At 41.9% G+C, this 12,248-nt stretch overlaps 1 protein-coding gene across 2 annotated transcripts in view; it reads left to right on the forward strand.

Moving 5' to 3' along the window:
- Window positions 1–12,248, forward strand: part of megf6b (multiple EGF-like-domains 6b) — a 58,640-nt gene that overhangs the window by 37,606 nt on the left and 8,786 nt on the right. For both annotated transcript variants that reach the window (XM_020096679.2, XM_069535322.1), the window contains 18 exons: window positions 1,700–1,822; window positions 3,690–3,815; window positions 4,512–4,634; window positions 5,021–5,140; window positions 5,220–5,357; window positions 5,991–6,113; window positions 6,283–6,405; window positions 7,810–7,980; window positions 8,578–8,709; window positions 8,791–8,919; window positions 9,018–9,146; window positions 9,295–9,429; window positions 9,743–9,877; window positions 9,972–10,097; window positions 10,192–10,323; window positions 10,630–10,758; window positions 10,922–11,053; window positions 11,696–11,824. In XM_020096679.2, coding sequence (XP_019952238.2) covers window positions 1,700–1,822; window positions 3,690–3,815; window positions 4,512–4,634; window positions 5,021–5,140; window positions 5,220–5,357; window positions 5,991–6,113; window positions 6,283–6,405; window positions 7,810–7,980; window positions 8,578–8,709; window positions 8,791–8,919; window positions 9,018–9,146; window positions 9,295–9,429; window positions 9,743–9,877; window positions 9,972–10,097; window positions 10,192–10,323; window positions 10,630–10,758; window positions 10,922–11,053; window positions 11,696–11,824 — 2,355 coding nt within the window. The remainder of the gene's footprint in view (window positions 1–1,699; window positions 1,823–3,689; window positions 3,816–4,511; window positions 4,635–5,020; window positions 5,141–5,219; window positions 5,358–5,990; window positions 6,114–6,282; window positions 6,406–7,809; window positions 7,981–8,577; window positions 8,710–8,790; window positions 8,920–9,017; window positions 9,147–9,294; window positions 9,430–9,742; window positions 9,878–9,971; window positions 10,098–10,191; window positions 10,324–10,629; window positions 10,759–10,921; window positions 11,054–11,695; window positions 11,825–12,248) is intronic.

Here is a 12,248-nt window from a genome sequence, read left to right on the forward strand (position 1 = left end):
TTTCATCTATTAACCACTGAGATTTCGTAATTTACAGCAATGCTTTTCTTCCATTATGCACTGAGACGTCAGGTTTTTGGGTCGTGTATATTAAAGATCTGATTTATGGGTATAAATCAATATATACTGTATATATAAACCAAACCATTCTGCTTGGTAAATTCATAAAAAATGATATTTTAAAAAAGAACCTCACCGTTTTAGGTTTTTGATTTAAGTGCTAAAATAAGAAGGAAAATTAAGAATGCAAAATAAGTTTAAAAAACCCATAAAATCCAGTGAGGAGACAGAAAGACAAACTCGAGATTTGGCAGAATGGTTTAGTCGTTGCAGTTTGGTCCAGTACAAAACAATGAGGTTAGAGCCACCTAATACACTATACACTATACACAATACTAACACTCTACACTCTATACTGTATAAAATACACAATAGTTGTTTGATGCTATATTAATGTCCTTTAAACTTTCTGTCTTGCCCCCACTGACACGTCTCTGTTGTGTGGGAAGAAGCTGGATTGTGTTTCAAGATATAAACGCAACTGTATATATGTGTTTATGTGCATTTTTTTCGCGCCACTAAGAGTAAAAGTCTGTTTATTTCCTCTGTGGAGGAGCTTTGCACTGTGTTTGGAGAAATTATTAATGGGGTTTGTTTGTACTGGACTGTTTAATGTTTACGAGATGTGGTCGAGGTCTTTACAAATATAATTACTATGATGTATATAACTTAACTAGATCATAAACCAGGTCTTTTTTACAGGAGTTGTCTGAATTCTTAAAATAGTTTGTAGCTAACAGTCGCCTGGAGTCAGGTCTGTACTGAACAACACATTTCTCAAGCAGACATTTCACTTGGCGATGACTAATGGACTTTTATGACGTGTTAGCTGCTTTACAGACCCTCAAACTGCAGCCAGAGCCCATTCACACTCTTTCATGTATTATGTCACTCGTCTCAGTCAGCGACATTTCCACTGTATAACTCCTCAGTTCATTTCACTAATACTGAAGCCAACTGGTGACTTGTTGCTGCTCGGAAGGGACGCGAGTTCGGCCTCATGTCCTTCATTTCCAGATGATGATGATGATGATGAAGATGGCGGGCTGTTAGCTTAAGTCCAAACAGTCAGTCTCGATCTCACTGGGGGTCTGCTGTGAAACTCACAAAACAAATTATGTCTCTGACCCCTAAAATAAGAAGTGTTTAGGAACAGAGGCTGTTTAATTTGAAATCTGGTCGCACGGCGAGGCGGTCATGTTCCTCTCGCCGCCACTTTCCCAGATGAAGAATCCCCATTCATTTATTTGTTTATAATCTCGGTGCTTGGCTGAGAGGAATGTGTATGCTTTGCATCCTCTGATTTAAGTTTCCATATGTTTGCTGCACCCAGGGGACTTCGACGAGAAGCACAGGAATTTAAATTTGGTTTTAAATGTTCAGTAGTTGTTACCACATGGGAGATTTGTTTGTTTGAGCTGCAATGCACTTGTAGAATACTTTCCCTTCTCATCCATCATCCACTTTCTTCTTGGAGGACGACTTCATCCTAAAGCCTGCGTAAAATTCCTCTGTCAACTTGGCTTCTACTCTTTTCTCTCATAATGAGAGGATTTAGGCAAATTACACTCATTTCTCTCCCGTCTCTCTTTCCCTCTGCCTGCTTCTGTCTTTCTCTTTATTCCCTCCGTCCCTACAGATATCGATGAATGCCAGGTCCACAATGGAGGCTGCCAACACAGATGTATTAACACCAGGGGCTCCTACTACTGTGAATGTCACCCTGGCTCTCGGATGCATGTGGACGGCCGAACCTGCCTCGGTGAGGAACATTGTATTTTTGGGGAGTTGCTTTTATTTTATTTTTAAACAATTTACATAACAAGGTCAAACTAGTTTTTAATTGATTCATTTTTCTTAATTTTTATCATCTCGCTGATGTTTTAACTTAAGTGAGTCTGATGGATCAGGAGCAAAACACCACCACTGTCAAAAATCCCTGCACCACAATGATTTTAACTTTTCTGTACTCAAGTCTCTTTACAATGTGTTGACTCTTGGTGTAGTGCTCTTAGTGCAGAGGGTTTCAGATTGAATCAACCTTTTTTCAGTGGGGAATTAACTTTGGATCTCAACAAACACATTTTGGATTTATTATGAGTGCCATTGTTTAGGATCCCGTCTTTAGTTATAAATAAAACCTTTCCCTGCATTAAATTCTACTCAAGTAAACTTTCATTCCTTAAATCTGTTAAATCTGCTACTCTTGTTCTCTGCAGTTTTCAGTCAGTACCTGTGCATCGTTAACTGACTTTTCAGAAATAGCTAATCGAGTATAAACCAAGCACTGGGCTTCTGCATCCAGGAATGTATACAGAATGTCCTGTCTGACATTTAGAGTGGAAATTAGTGTGTGTTTCTTGGCCTCATAAAGTCAAAGCTGTTTCATGGTATCATGGAGCAGATAGCTGGGACCCGACCGTCCCCGAGAGGCTCTTGTGTAACAGCTGGTTAATGAAGAAATGACTGATTGTGTTAATAATCGCTGTGCACATGTGGAGTGACTTAAGTTTATCTGTGAGGACGCATATCTAAGAGTGGTTTTAAAATCTATGCAGAGGTGAGCTGCAAAACAAGAATCCAACTCTGAGACCTTGATTTCCACACAACAAGTGTGTAAAAGTACACTTTGCAGAGGATAGACTGACACCATATATACTGGACAGAGGACAGCACATACCGATCGGCTCCACTCATCTTATCTTGATCTGCCAGCAGAGATCAGATGAATCCCACACACTTAGCGTGCGTCTGCATAATATTTGAGCTGGAAGCCGCTCTGTGTTCTTGTGATGGATGGACGTTGACACGGGGCTGCTCAGCTTCTACCTGTTTTGTTGGCATCAGGCCCATGCACCGAGGGCCTCATCTCTTTCCAACAGGACGGGAAACTCAAACGGGGAGATGATTGAACTGACTCTGTCCTTAACCTCATCAGTGGACGAGTGTTGTCCACCACAGAGGCCCTGCCATTCAGAGCTCTGTGATTCTTGGCTCCGTATATGGTGATGGATCTCAGTTCTGAGAGTTACTCTCTAAAGGATGCGTAGGAATGTTAGTACGGTGCTTGTGATCCATCAGATGAAGATTCCTTTTTAAGAGACACTTCAGTCAAATCAGAATTCAGAAAAAACAATATGAAACTGCTGATTGGAAAATTATATTTTTCTGCAAAGATGTTGGATTTTCTTATACTTTCGTGACTGCCTCTGTTTCTGTCCCTTGATTCTCTTCATGCCTCTGTGCAGGCGACAGCTAGTGGATGGAGACGTTATGTTTTCTGGTTGTCCGTCCATCTGTTCGTTTCTTGTTAACGCACCATCTCAGGAACACCTTGAAGGGATTTCAAAGATGAACTGATTAGAATTTATTGGTCAAAGGTCAAAGTCATGGTGACCTCACAAAACATGATTTTGCCCTGAACGTCGGCCTTTTGGGGTTTTCTTCAAATTTTATCAATTGTCTCAACGATTAAGTGATTAGATTCGAGTGGTCAAAGGTCAAAGGTCAAGTTGACCTCATATAATAAAGAATGTATGTAGATAAAAGCTGCACTGGTTGGCCAAGGCATACAACCGCAGGGCAGATTTTGTAATGTATCTTAATGTTTACCTTTTTGCTCTTCTCAGCTGTCCATACATGCGCCATCAGCAACGGAGGATGTGAACACTACTGTGTGCAACAGTCCGCCGCTCATTTCCGCTGCCGATGCAAACCAAACTACATCCTGGCAGAGGACGGGAAGCACTGCAAACGTGAGTGTTTCCAAACTGTGGTGTGAAGCAACACTAGATTACACATGAAAAAACACAGCAGACAGGACGAAGGAATAATAACCGGATGATGGCTGATTGAGGAAACTGCGCCAATAAAACAGAACACTTTGAAGGTGTCTTTCTGAAGATTTGTTCGTAACATTAAAAACAAATCAGTCGCCAGTAGCAATTATCTGATGGATGTCTGTGCCGGAGCAGGAGTAACTGTCACTCATGGGATGAGACATTAAATTAAGGTAAACCACAGAATTCTTTTTCATTGTTTTTTTTCCCAAACATTACATCCTTGATTCTTTTAATGTCTCTGATCTCAGAGGCTTTGTGGTTGAGCATGTTTCTCTCAGAGGTTGGAAATTATACATGTATGTGTTTTTGAATTACCGCCACTGAGATGCTTTTACTTTGTAATTGTTGGCTGTGAACGGCTTCCTCTAATTTCTGCACTGAAGGTTTCTCATCACCTAAATGCAGAGCAAGCTTACACAAGTCACACACACACACACACACACACACACACACACACACACACACACACACTCTCACACACTAAAGCTCTCCACATGCTTTGCATTAAGATGTAGGGAGTTCTCTCCACAACTGTGCCAGAATCATTTCCCACTTGACTTTGACACTGTGTAGGTTTCTCTGTTTGACTGTGTGCTTTTTGTGTCACAGTGCAGAACCCGTGTGCAGATCAGAACGGAGGCTGTGCCCACATTTGTCAAGTCGATGGTGGCAGAGCTCACTGTGACTGTAAGCTCGGTTACATCCTCGCTGAAGACAGGAAAACCTGTGAAGGTAATTTCAGCAAAGTGGTGATTAATTGCACTTGGAGTAAAAAGTGATTATAAGAAAAATAAATAACAAGAAACATCAAAGACTAGAAACTTCACCTCATTTCGTAGTTGCTTAGATTGTTTCTTCAACTGCTGTTTCCAAAATCTGTCTCGCAAAACTAACGAGACAAATTTTTCTCAGACGTTTAAAACGAGTATGTTTTTCTTTTAAAAGTCAAAATAAAGTGGAATTTACAAGCCAGTCTTTCCACTGTCACTATCAACTACCGCTGGGTTAGAAGTGAGTGTGAAGGACAGTTACAAGCTCATGGTGATGAATGTAAATGAAACTGTGCTGACCAGATGAATTTCTTCTAATAATTCAGTGTTTTTTTTATTTTGTCACAGATTTTGACGAGTGTAAGACTGAAGCCAACTGTGCTCATGGCTGTCACAACACTCTGGGCTCCTACGCGTGTGTTTGTAACGCTGCCTATGAGCTGGGGTCGGATGGGAAACAGTGTTACAGTCAGTTTCTTTATTATACACAGTTCATATATTGAGGTGGTAAAATAAGTTTTAAGTTCTATAATCTTATATTATCTAGGAATTGAGATGGAGATTGTGAACAGCTGTGAGAACAACAACGGTGGTTGTTCACACCTCTGCCAGCATTCAACCAGCGGGCCTGTCTGCTCCTGTAACCAAGGTTACAGACTAGATGACGACCTTAAAACCTGCGTTGGTAAGAAATCATAATGGATTAATAAACAGAGTTATAACAGGATGTAGTTCTGATGCATTACCTGAACACTTTACTGTGAAACGTCACAGAAACATTTCATTACTTCTCCTTTAAATTATCACCCAACATGATTTATGGCTAAATTAGAAAACAAAAGATAAATTATTAAACTATGGAGCCCCTTAAAATATGTAATCGGTAGTTATTAGGCAACTGGACTTGTTTGTGTCTTGTAGTCCACCTAAACCCCTGAAGATACCACGACCGAGAACCTCCACAGATATCTTGTGTGTACGAGTTAAAAACAAATCTGTCTTTACTTTAGAGAATTTTTCGGTCTCTAACCTTTGATTGCTTTGATTGCAAATTGCTCTTTCATTCAGGAGAATGAGAAAGAGGAGAATTATATTCTCTGTAGTTTTTGATTTGAGAGTAAAGGTGCAAACATTCACTGAAGTCAGATCTCGTTCAAAGTGCAGCACTATTACCTGAAGTTATAGCGTTGACCTTAACTGGCAGTTAAATCTGTACAATTTACACAGTCTCATAAAAACTGTCTCTCAGTGAGCAGAGAAGCACATGACCTCAGTGGGATCATCATTTTCTTGTCGTCCTGCTTGTTGTGTTTGGCAGACGTCGACGAGTGTGGAGAGCAGAGCTCCTGCTGCGAGCAGGACTGCACCAACTACCCTGGAGGTTACGAGTGCTACTGCTCCGCAGGATACAGGCTCAACTCAGACGGGTGTAGCTGTGATGGTATGTTTCACTCCCCCTCACACTATAAGGGGGATAATATTTATACTCTTACCAGTTCGTTTCACGAGGAGTCAGTGTTGCCTTTGTTTCATTCAGCTGAGTAGACTTTTTTCTCAGCAAAGCTCTTGAGTCTGAGCTGTGTGTGTGTGTGTGTGTGTGGGTTGTTTAGATGTAGACGAGTGTCTGGCTGCCAATGCCGGTTGTGATCACACGTGCCAGAACAGCGCGGGCTCTTTCCAGTGCTTCTGCCGCCGGGGTTTCCGTTTGGACGACGACCGGCAATCCTGCATCCGTGAGTACCAGCAATCAGGGTAAAGAGAGTGGGAACAGCACCAAATATACGCCAAGAGTAAACCTGCAGAACTGTGGCTGCTGGTTCTGAGAGTTTTTAAGTGAATCGCCTGGACTTTGGTTTTATTTCGCAGCAGTGAAACATGAAGCTTGTGTTTATTTGAATGGAATAGAAGTTGTAAGTTTGAAAAGACCATTCTGAGCTGCTGCACAGTTTGATGCCACAACTGGAAAAAATAAAATATGTTCCTGACATTGTGATAATTCCAGCCAATCAGAGATGTTGTTTTTGAATAAGAGACGTTTTTTTAAAACAGAAGTTTCTGGTGTCATTTGAGGACAAACACAGGTTTTACTAATAACATCAACAATGGTTCTTTTCTGTTTAAAATGTCCCTGTGAGTCAGCGTGAGCAATACCAGGACCTTGAAATGGAATTCAGTCATTCGTTTTATCATTTACAGTTGTTCTTTTACATCGATTCAAAAACAATCCTACCGCTTACAGCATGTTTCATTAGACATGACTGTGGAGCACTGAGGAGTTTCTGTAAAGCTGAACCACCTTTTATACAGAAGTACTGTGCGTCATCATTCAAATCCCATCTGATAGAAAACCTGCCCCTGGGCAGGAGCGTTTCAAGGGGTCTTTAGGGGGGTCTTACATTGAATCAAACCTACCCCCCACCCACCAAAATGATTGACTCATGATTCCAATCTTCAAATGATTCTTTTATTATCAAATTACTAAGTTCTAAATTCAAACTGTGCAGCCAAATCGAAAATATTAAAATAGAAAAGTTTAAGTGTAAACCCCAACCATCACCCCAGACACATCAGACACATCAGACACATCAGACACACACTCACACACTCACAGACATTATGAAGCTTTTGGTAGAAAACTAGTGGTGTGGGACCTCGTTAGTGGTTTGACCACAACGTTGCTGTGGACTAATCTAATTCTCAGTTGTTCTTGAGCACCCCCCCCCTTCAGCTTGGGGAACAATTGCTTGCTTTGCTCACCCTCTTGCAACGCCCCTGCCTGATGTGGGAAAGATCGTTTCAGTTGTTGCCCATTTAAAACCTAATTATTCTGAAGTAGCACTATAGAATAAACAGCCAATGCTTTTTTTTAAACTTACTGTATTTATTTCCATCATGTTTAATGTGTATTAATGAGTTTTAAAAGGGACTCTAAGATGTGGGAACATAGTTATAATATCAGGGGGAAAAGTGTTATTCTACAAGAAAAAATATGTATATATTTACGAGAATTAAATGTTATTTTAGTCGAAAGAAAGATTATATAACAATTATCTCATGATATAGATGGATTAACCAAAACCCATCAAGACAAAAAACTGAAGGATGTGCAGTAAATATATTTTTGTAAATGTTTGCAGCGCTTGAGGATGCAGTTGAGGCCCTCTCCAGCGGGGGTCCCATCGAGCTGCCACTCATCCGCCCCCAGCTCACCTTGCTGCAGGACTACAGCCAACCTCTGGAGCGCTATGATGACTACGAAGACGACGAGGGGGAGCTGAGGGCTGAGAGTAACCTGGCAGAGAAGTTTGGTGAGTCCCCCCCCCCCCCCCTCAAACCATTAAGCGCTCATTATCATTAACAGGAACCTGTATCTGATTACCTGAGTGTGGCTCCCGGAGGTGAGGCTGTCAGACAGACTCATTTAGTGCAGCCAGGGACAGACCACACTGTGGGGGTTGATTACTGCGCTGCACGCTCCCAGACTGTTGGTACATCCTGTAACACCACAGTCTCTCTGGCAGGAATGCTGAGGATTATATGACCCGGCAGCTGCTGCAGGTCTGACACAGGACGTCACGAGTGTTGCTTCAGTGAAGGTTGCAAAGAGAATCACCTGAACACTGTCTCCAAACCACACATATATCTGAATGGACAGTGTTGTTGCCTGTGGTCTCTCAGTCAGCTCAAAAAGACACTCGGCCAAAAGTTGTCTAGAAGCACAATCAGGAGAGTTTCAAGGGACTAAAGGGGCCCTACATCGAACTGATCCCACACACGATGCAGGCTGAAACACATTCTATCAGAAAGAACAAATGCATACAGTCCTGAGATTTGAGAAGCTGGAATCATATCACATCATATAACCATCTAAACTTAGATGATTGTTTGTGTTATTGTGTTTCCAGTGTGTCTGGACGACACCTTCGGGAATGACTGCAGCTTGACGTGTGACGACTGCTCTAACGGAGGAAGATGTAACGTGTGGAAAAATGGCTGTGACTGCCCCGATGGATGGACGGGCATCGTCTGCAACCAGAGTGAGGACTGACGACCACACACACACACATGCCACAGTTTGTAAAGTCAGTGATAAACCCTGTTATTTATCGACCTCACAGCTTGCTCCGAGGGATATTTTGGTAAAAACTGCTCCTTCCACTGTAAGTGTAAAAACGGTGCCAACTGTGATCCGGTCACTGGGAGCTGCCGCTGTCCGCCTGGAGTCAGTGGAGACTTGTGTCAGGATGGTGAGTTAGTAAAAAACAAAAGAAATGTATTCCTGTGTATTCTTTCATTTTGTTTTTGAAAACATTTGAAGTTTATTGCATTTTTTCCCTGTGTGCAGGTTGTCCAAAGGGTTTGTACGGAAAACAGTGCAACAAGAAGTGTAACTGTGCAAATAACGGACGATGCCACCGAACCTACGGAGCCTGTCTGTGTGATCCTGGACTGTACGGACGCTTCTGCCACCTCCGTAAGTCACATGACACTCAAACCCTGTCTGGAAACCAACCTGACGAGAGATACAGTCTTCTATTCCACATGAACCCTTTATCCACACATCAGTTTCCCTCTGTGGTGAAGTCCTCCTTGTCTCCTTTGTCTCACTGTCTTTTCTTCAGCTTGTCCAAAGTGGACATTTGGAGCGGGCTGCTCTGACGAGTGTCACTGTGTCCAGCAGAACACTCTGGAGTGTCACCGTCGCCATGGCACCTGCGTCTGTAAATCTGGTTACCGGGGCAACACCTGCAAGGAAGGTGAGTACAATGTCATAAAGCCCTGGCCACTTAAAGGCCATACTACTACTACTACTACTACTACTACTACTACTACTCCTACTACTACTACTACTCCTACTACTACTACTTATATTAATAATAATAACAACAATAATAAATCAATAAAAATGAAAATACTAAATAATCATCTTCAAGTCCAAACAGGAAATCAGGGAACATTCAAACAACAGTTAAAATATATATGTTTTAAGTAAAATAAAGAAATAAAAAGTATACAGATACAGATTTGTGTTGTCGTGGTGTGTAACGCTCTGTCCTCCCCGGTCTGCAGAGTGCGAACCAGGAACGTTTGGATCCGGCTGCGAGAAGAAGTGCTCCTGTCCACCCGGGGTGTCGTGTGACCATGTGACTGGAAAGTGCCAAAGAAAGTGTCCTCCTGGTCGTCACGGGGAGAATTGTGATCAAGGTAAGCGTCCCTGCAGAGGACATCCTTTACTCGTACTGTGAGGCCCCTACGTGTCCTGTTTTGAGATGACTCCCTGCTGTGTGTCTCGTCTCAGACTGTCCAGAGGGATGGTTCGGTGCAGGCTGCGTTCATCCCTGCAACTGCAGCAGCGCCCCGTGTGACAAAGTGACAGGACAATGCAAGTGTCCGTCAGGGACGACAGGAAAACACTGCGAGAACTGTGAGTGCACTCACACTTTTTTACACAACTCCATGACAAAAAAATCTCACAAATGTTCACATAACAACGAGAACATATACATTTTTAATCGCAGTGTGTCAGGAGGGATTGTGGGGCCCAGGCTGCAGAGAGACCTGTCCTGCTTGTGAGAACGGCGGCTCGTGTGATAAACACAACGGATCGTGTAACTGTCCTCCTGGATTCATGGGCAGACTCTGCCAAGACTGTGAGTATCTGCAGTGGGCATTGTTGGGTTTTATGTTTCCATAGTAACCCACATTAAACAGTGATACAGCTGAGCAGAATGACATCTCTGTGGAATGTTTGAATCATGCTGTGGTGGAATCTGTCAGCAGCCTGAACCTCAGACATATTTTCATATATTTTCACAGAGAAGAACAAATATATGATTCAATTTCAACCAACCGCTGCACCACAGCACGGGAACTTTGCAGTTCTCCTCATGTGATCTGTCGAGGTCTCTCACACTACATCAGTCCTGACACTTAAAATATTTGTTTTCCTCGTGCAGCGTGCCTGAGTGGACGTTTCGGTGAAGGGTGCCAAATGAAGTGTGTGTGTGAGAACAACGCTCACTGCGACCCGGTGACTGGACGGTGTACCTGCGCTCCCGGCTGGACTGGACACAACTGCAGGAAAGGTAACAAGACCGGGAAACATCTGTCACTGCTTCAAACCAGAAATATAACATCTGCTACGACAGCGGAGGAGAGTTTATGTGGGAAAATGGATTTAAAATTGGTGATAGAAACATTTGTGAATAAAAGGTTTAGATGTGTTTGACCCTGAAGTTTGTGTTTCAGTGTGCGATGGGGGACACTGGGGAGCCGACTGTGCAGAAACCTGCGACTGCAGAAACGGAGACGGCAGCTGTGATGCTGTGACGGGCCAGTGCAACTGTGAGGCCGGTTACACTGGGACACAGTGTCATCACAGTACGTCGGTGTCTTTGTTACAAGTGTTCAGTATGTTATGAGTTAAAGTCACTGGATGTGGATGTATAATAACGTTTGATTGTAGACAAATGAAAAATGCAGGTGAAGTTATTGATTCCTCATCCAGTCATTCTCAAGTTAGTCATTCTGCTGTGTCATTCTTGATGTCACCACTAGGTGGCGTCAAAGTTAATGTTTCTAATCCTACACAAAGATACGGTGTAAAAAACACTGTCTCTGATTACCTCCAGGTAATGAAAGTACATATACTACATATCTTTTTTTTTTCATTCAGTATTTTTTAAGTTTTCAGTTGTATCATATCAACTTCTTCATACTTTTATTGCTATAGATGTTTTGCTCATGCAGAGGGAAACCGAGAAATCAGAAACTACACACTAGAATTCTTATTTGTTTGTTCAAATGTTGTTGTTTTTTCTTTGTACACTTCACTTTTTGTCCACATCATCTTAAAAATCGAGATTAGAATTTTATTCTCCTACTTGAAACCAATAAATCACCACAAGGTCAAAGAAGAAATCTTTCAATCTCAACTATGTCTCTGTTGTGTCATCTCATTATCAAAGTGGACCTGAAATGTGTGTGTGTGTGTGTGTGTGTGTGTGTGTGTTACTCCCTCAGAGTGTCCAGCAGGTATGTTTGGTCTCGGTTGTCGTCATCGGTGTCAGTGTGACAACAAGGCCTTGTGCGACCATGTGAGCGGAGCTTGTACTTGCCAGGTGGGATGGACGGGAACCTTCTGCGAAAAACGTAAGAGACACTATTTAGATAGAGAGACACTTTATTGATCCCGAAGGAAATTCAAGCATCCAGTGGCAGTAACATACATTGAACATACATTAGACTTGACTTATGCATTAGAGTTAACTTATAACACAGTAACCATATGCAGAAATTGGCCTAAGATGAATGTAAATTTAAATGTGTACAGAGGAATTAAGGAAATTAAATTAAATTAAATTAAACTAATGAAGCGAAATTTTACTTTTACAGAGAAATTAAATATTTGCATAGGATTTCAATATATACAGAGGAATTAAAAATGTGCAGGAATATTTAATATTTGCAGAAAATGTGCATAGAGAAAAAAAAATATTTTATTTATTTAATCACGAAGTCAAATTCTCCCACTGAATATCTGCCATCAACAGACTGTCTTTACATGTGTGTGTGT

Source organism: Paralichthys olivaceus, chromosome 2 (genome assembly GCF_024713975.1).
Source record: "Paralichthys olivaceus isolate ysfri-2021 chromosome 2, ASM2471397v2, whole genome shotgun sequence".
NCBI lineage: Eukaryota > Metazoa > Chordata > Actinopteri > Pleuronectiformes > Paralichthyidae > Paralichthys > Paralichthys olivaceus.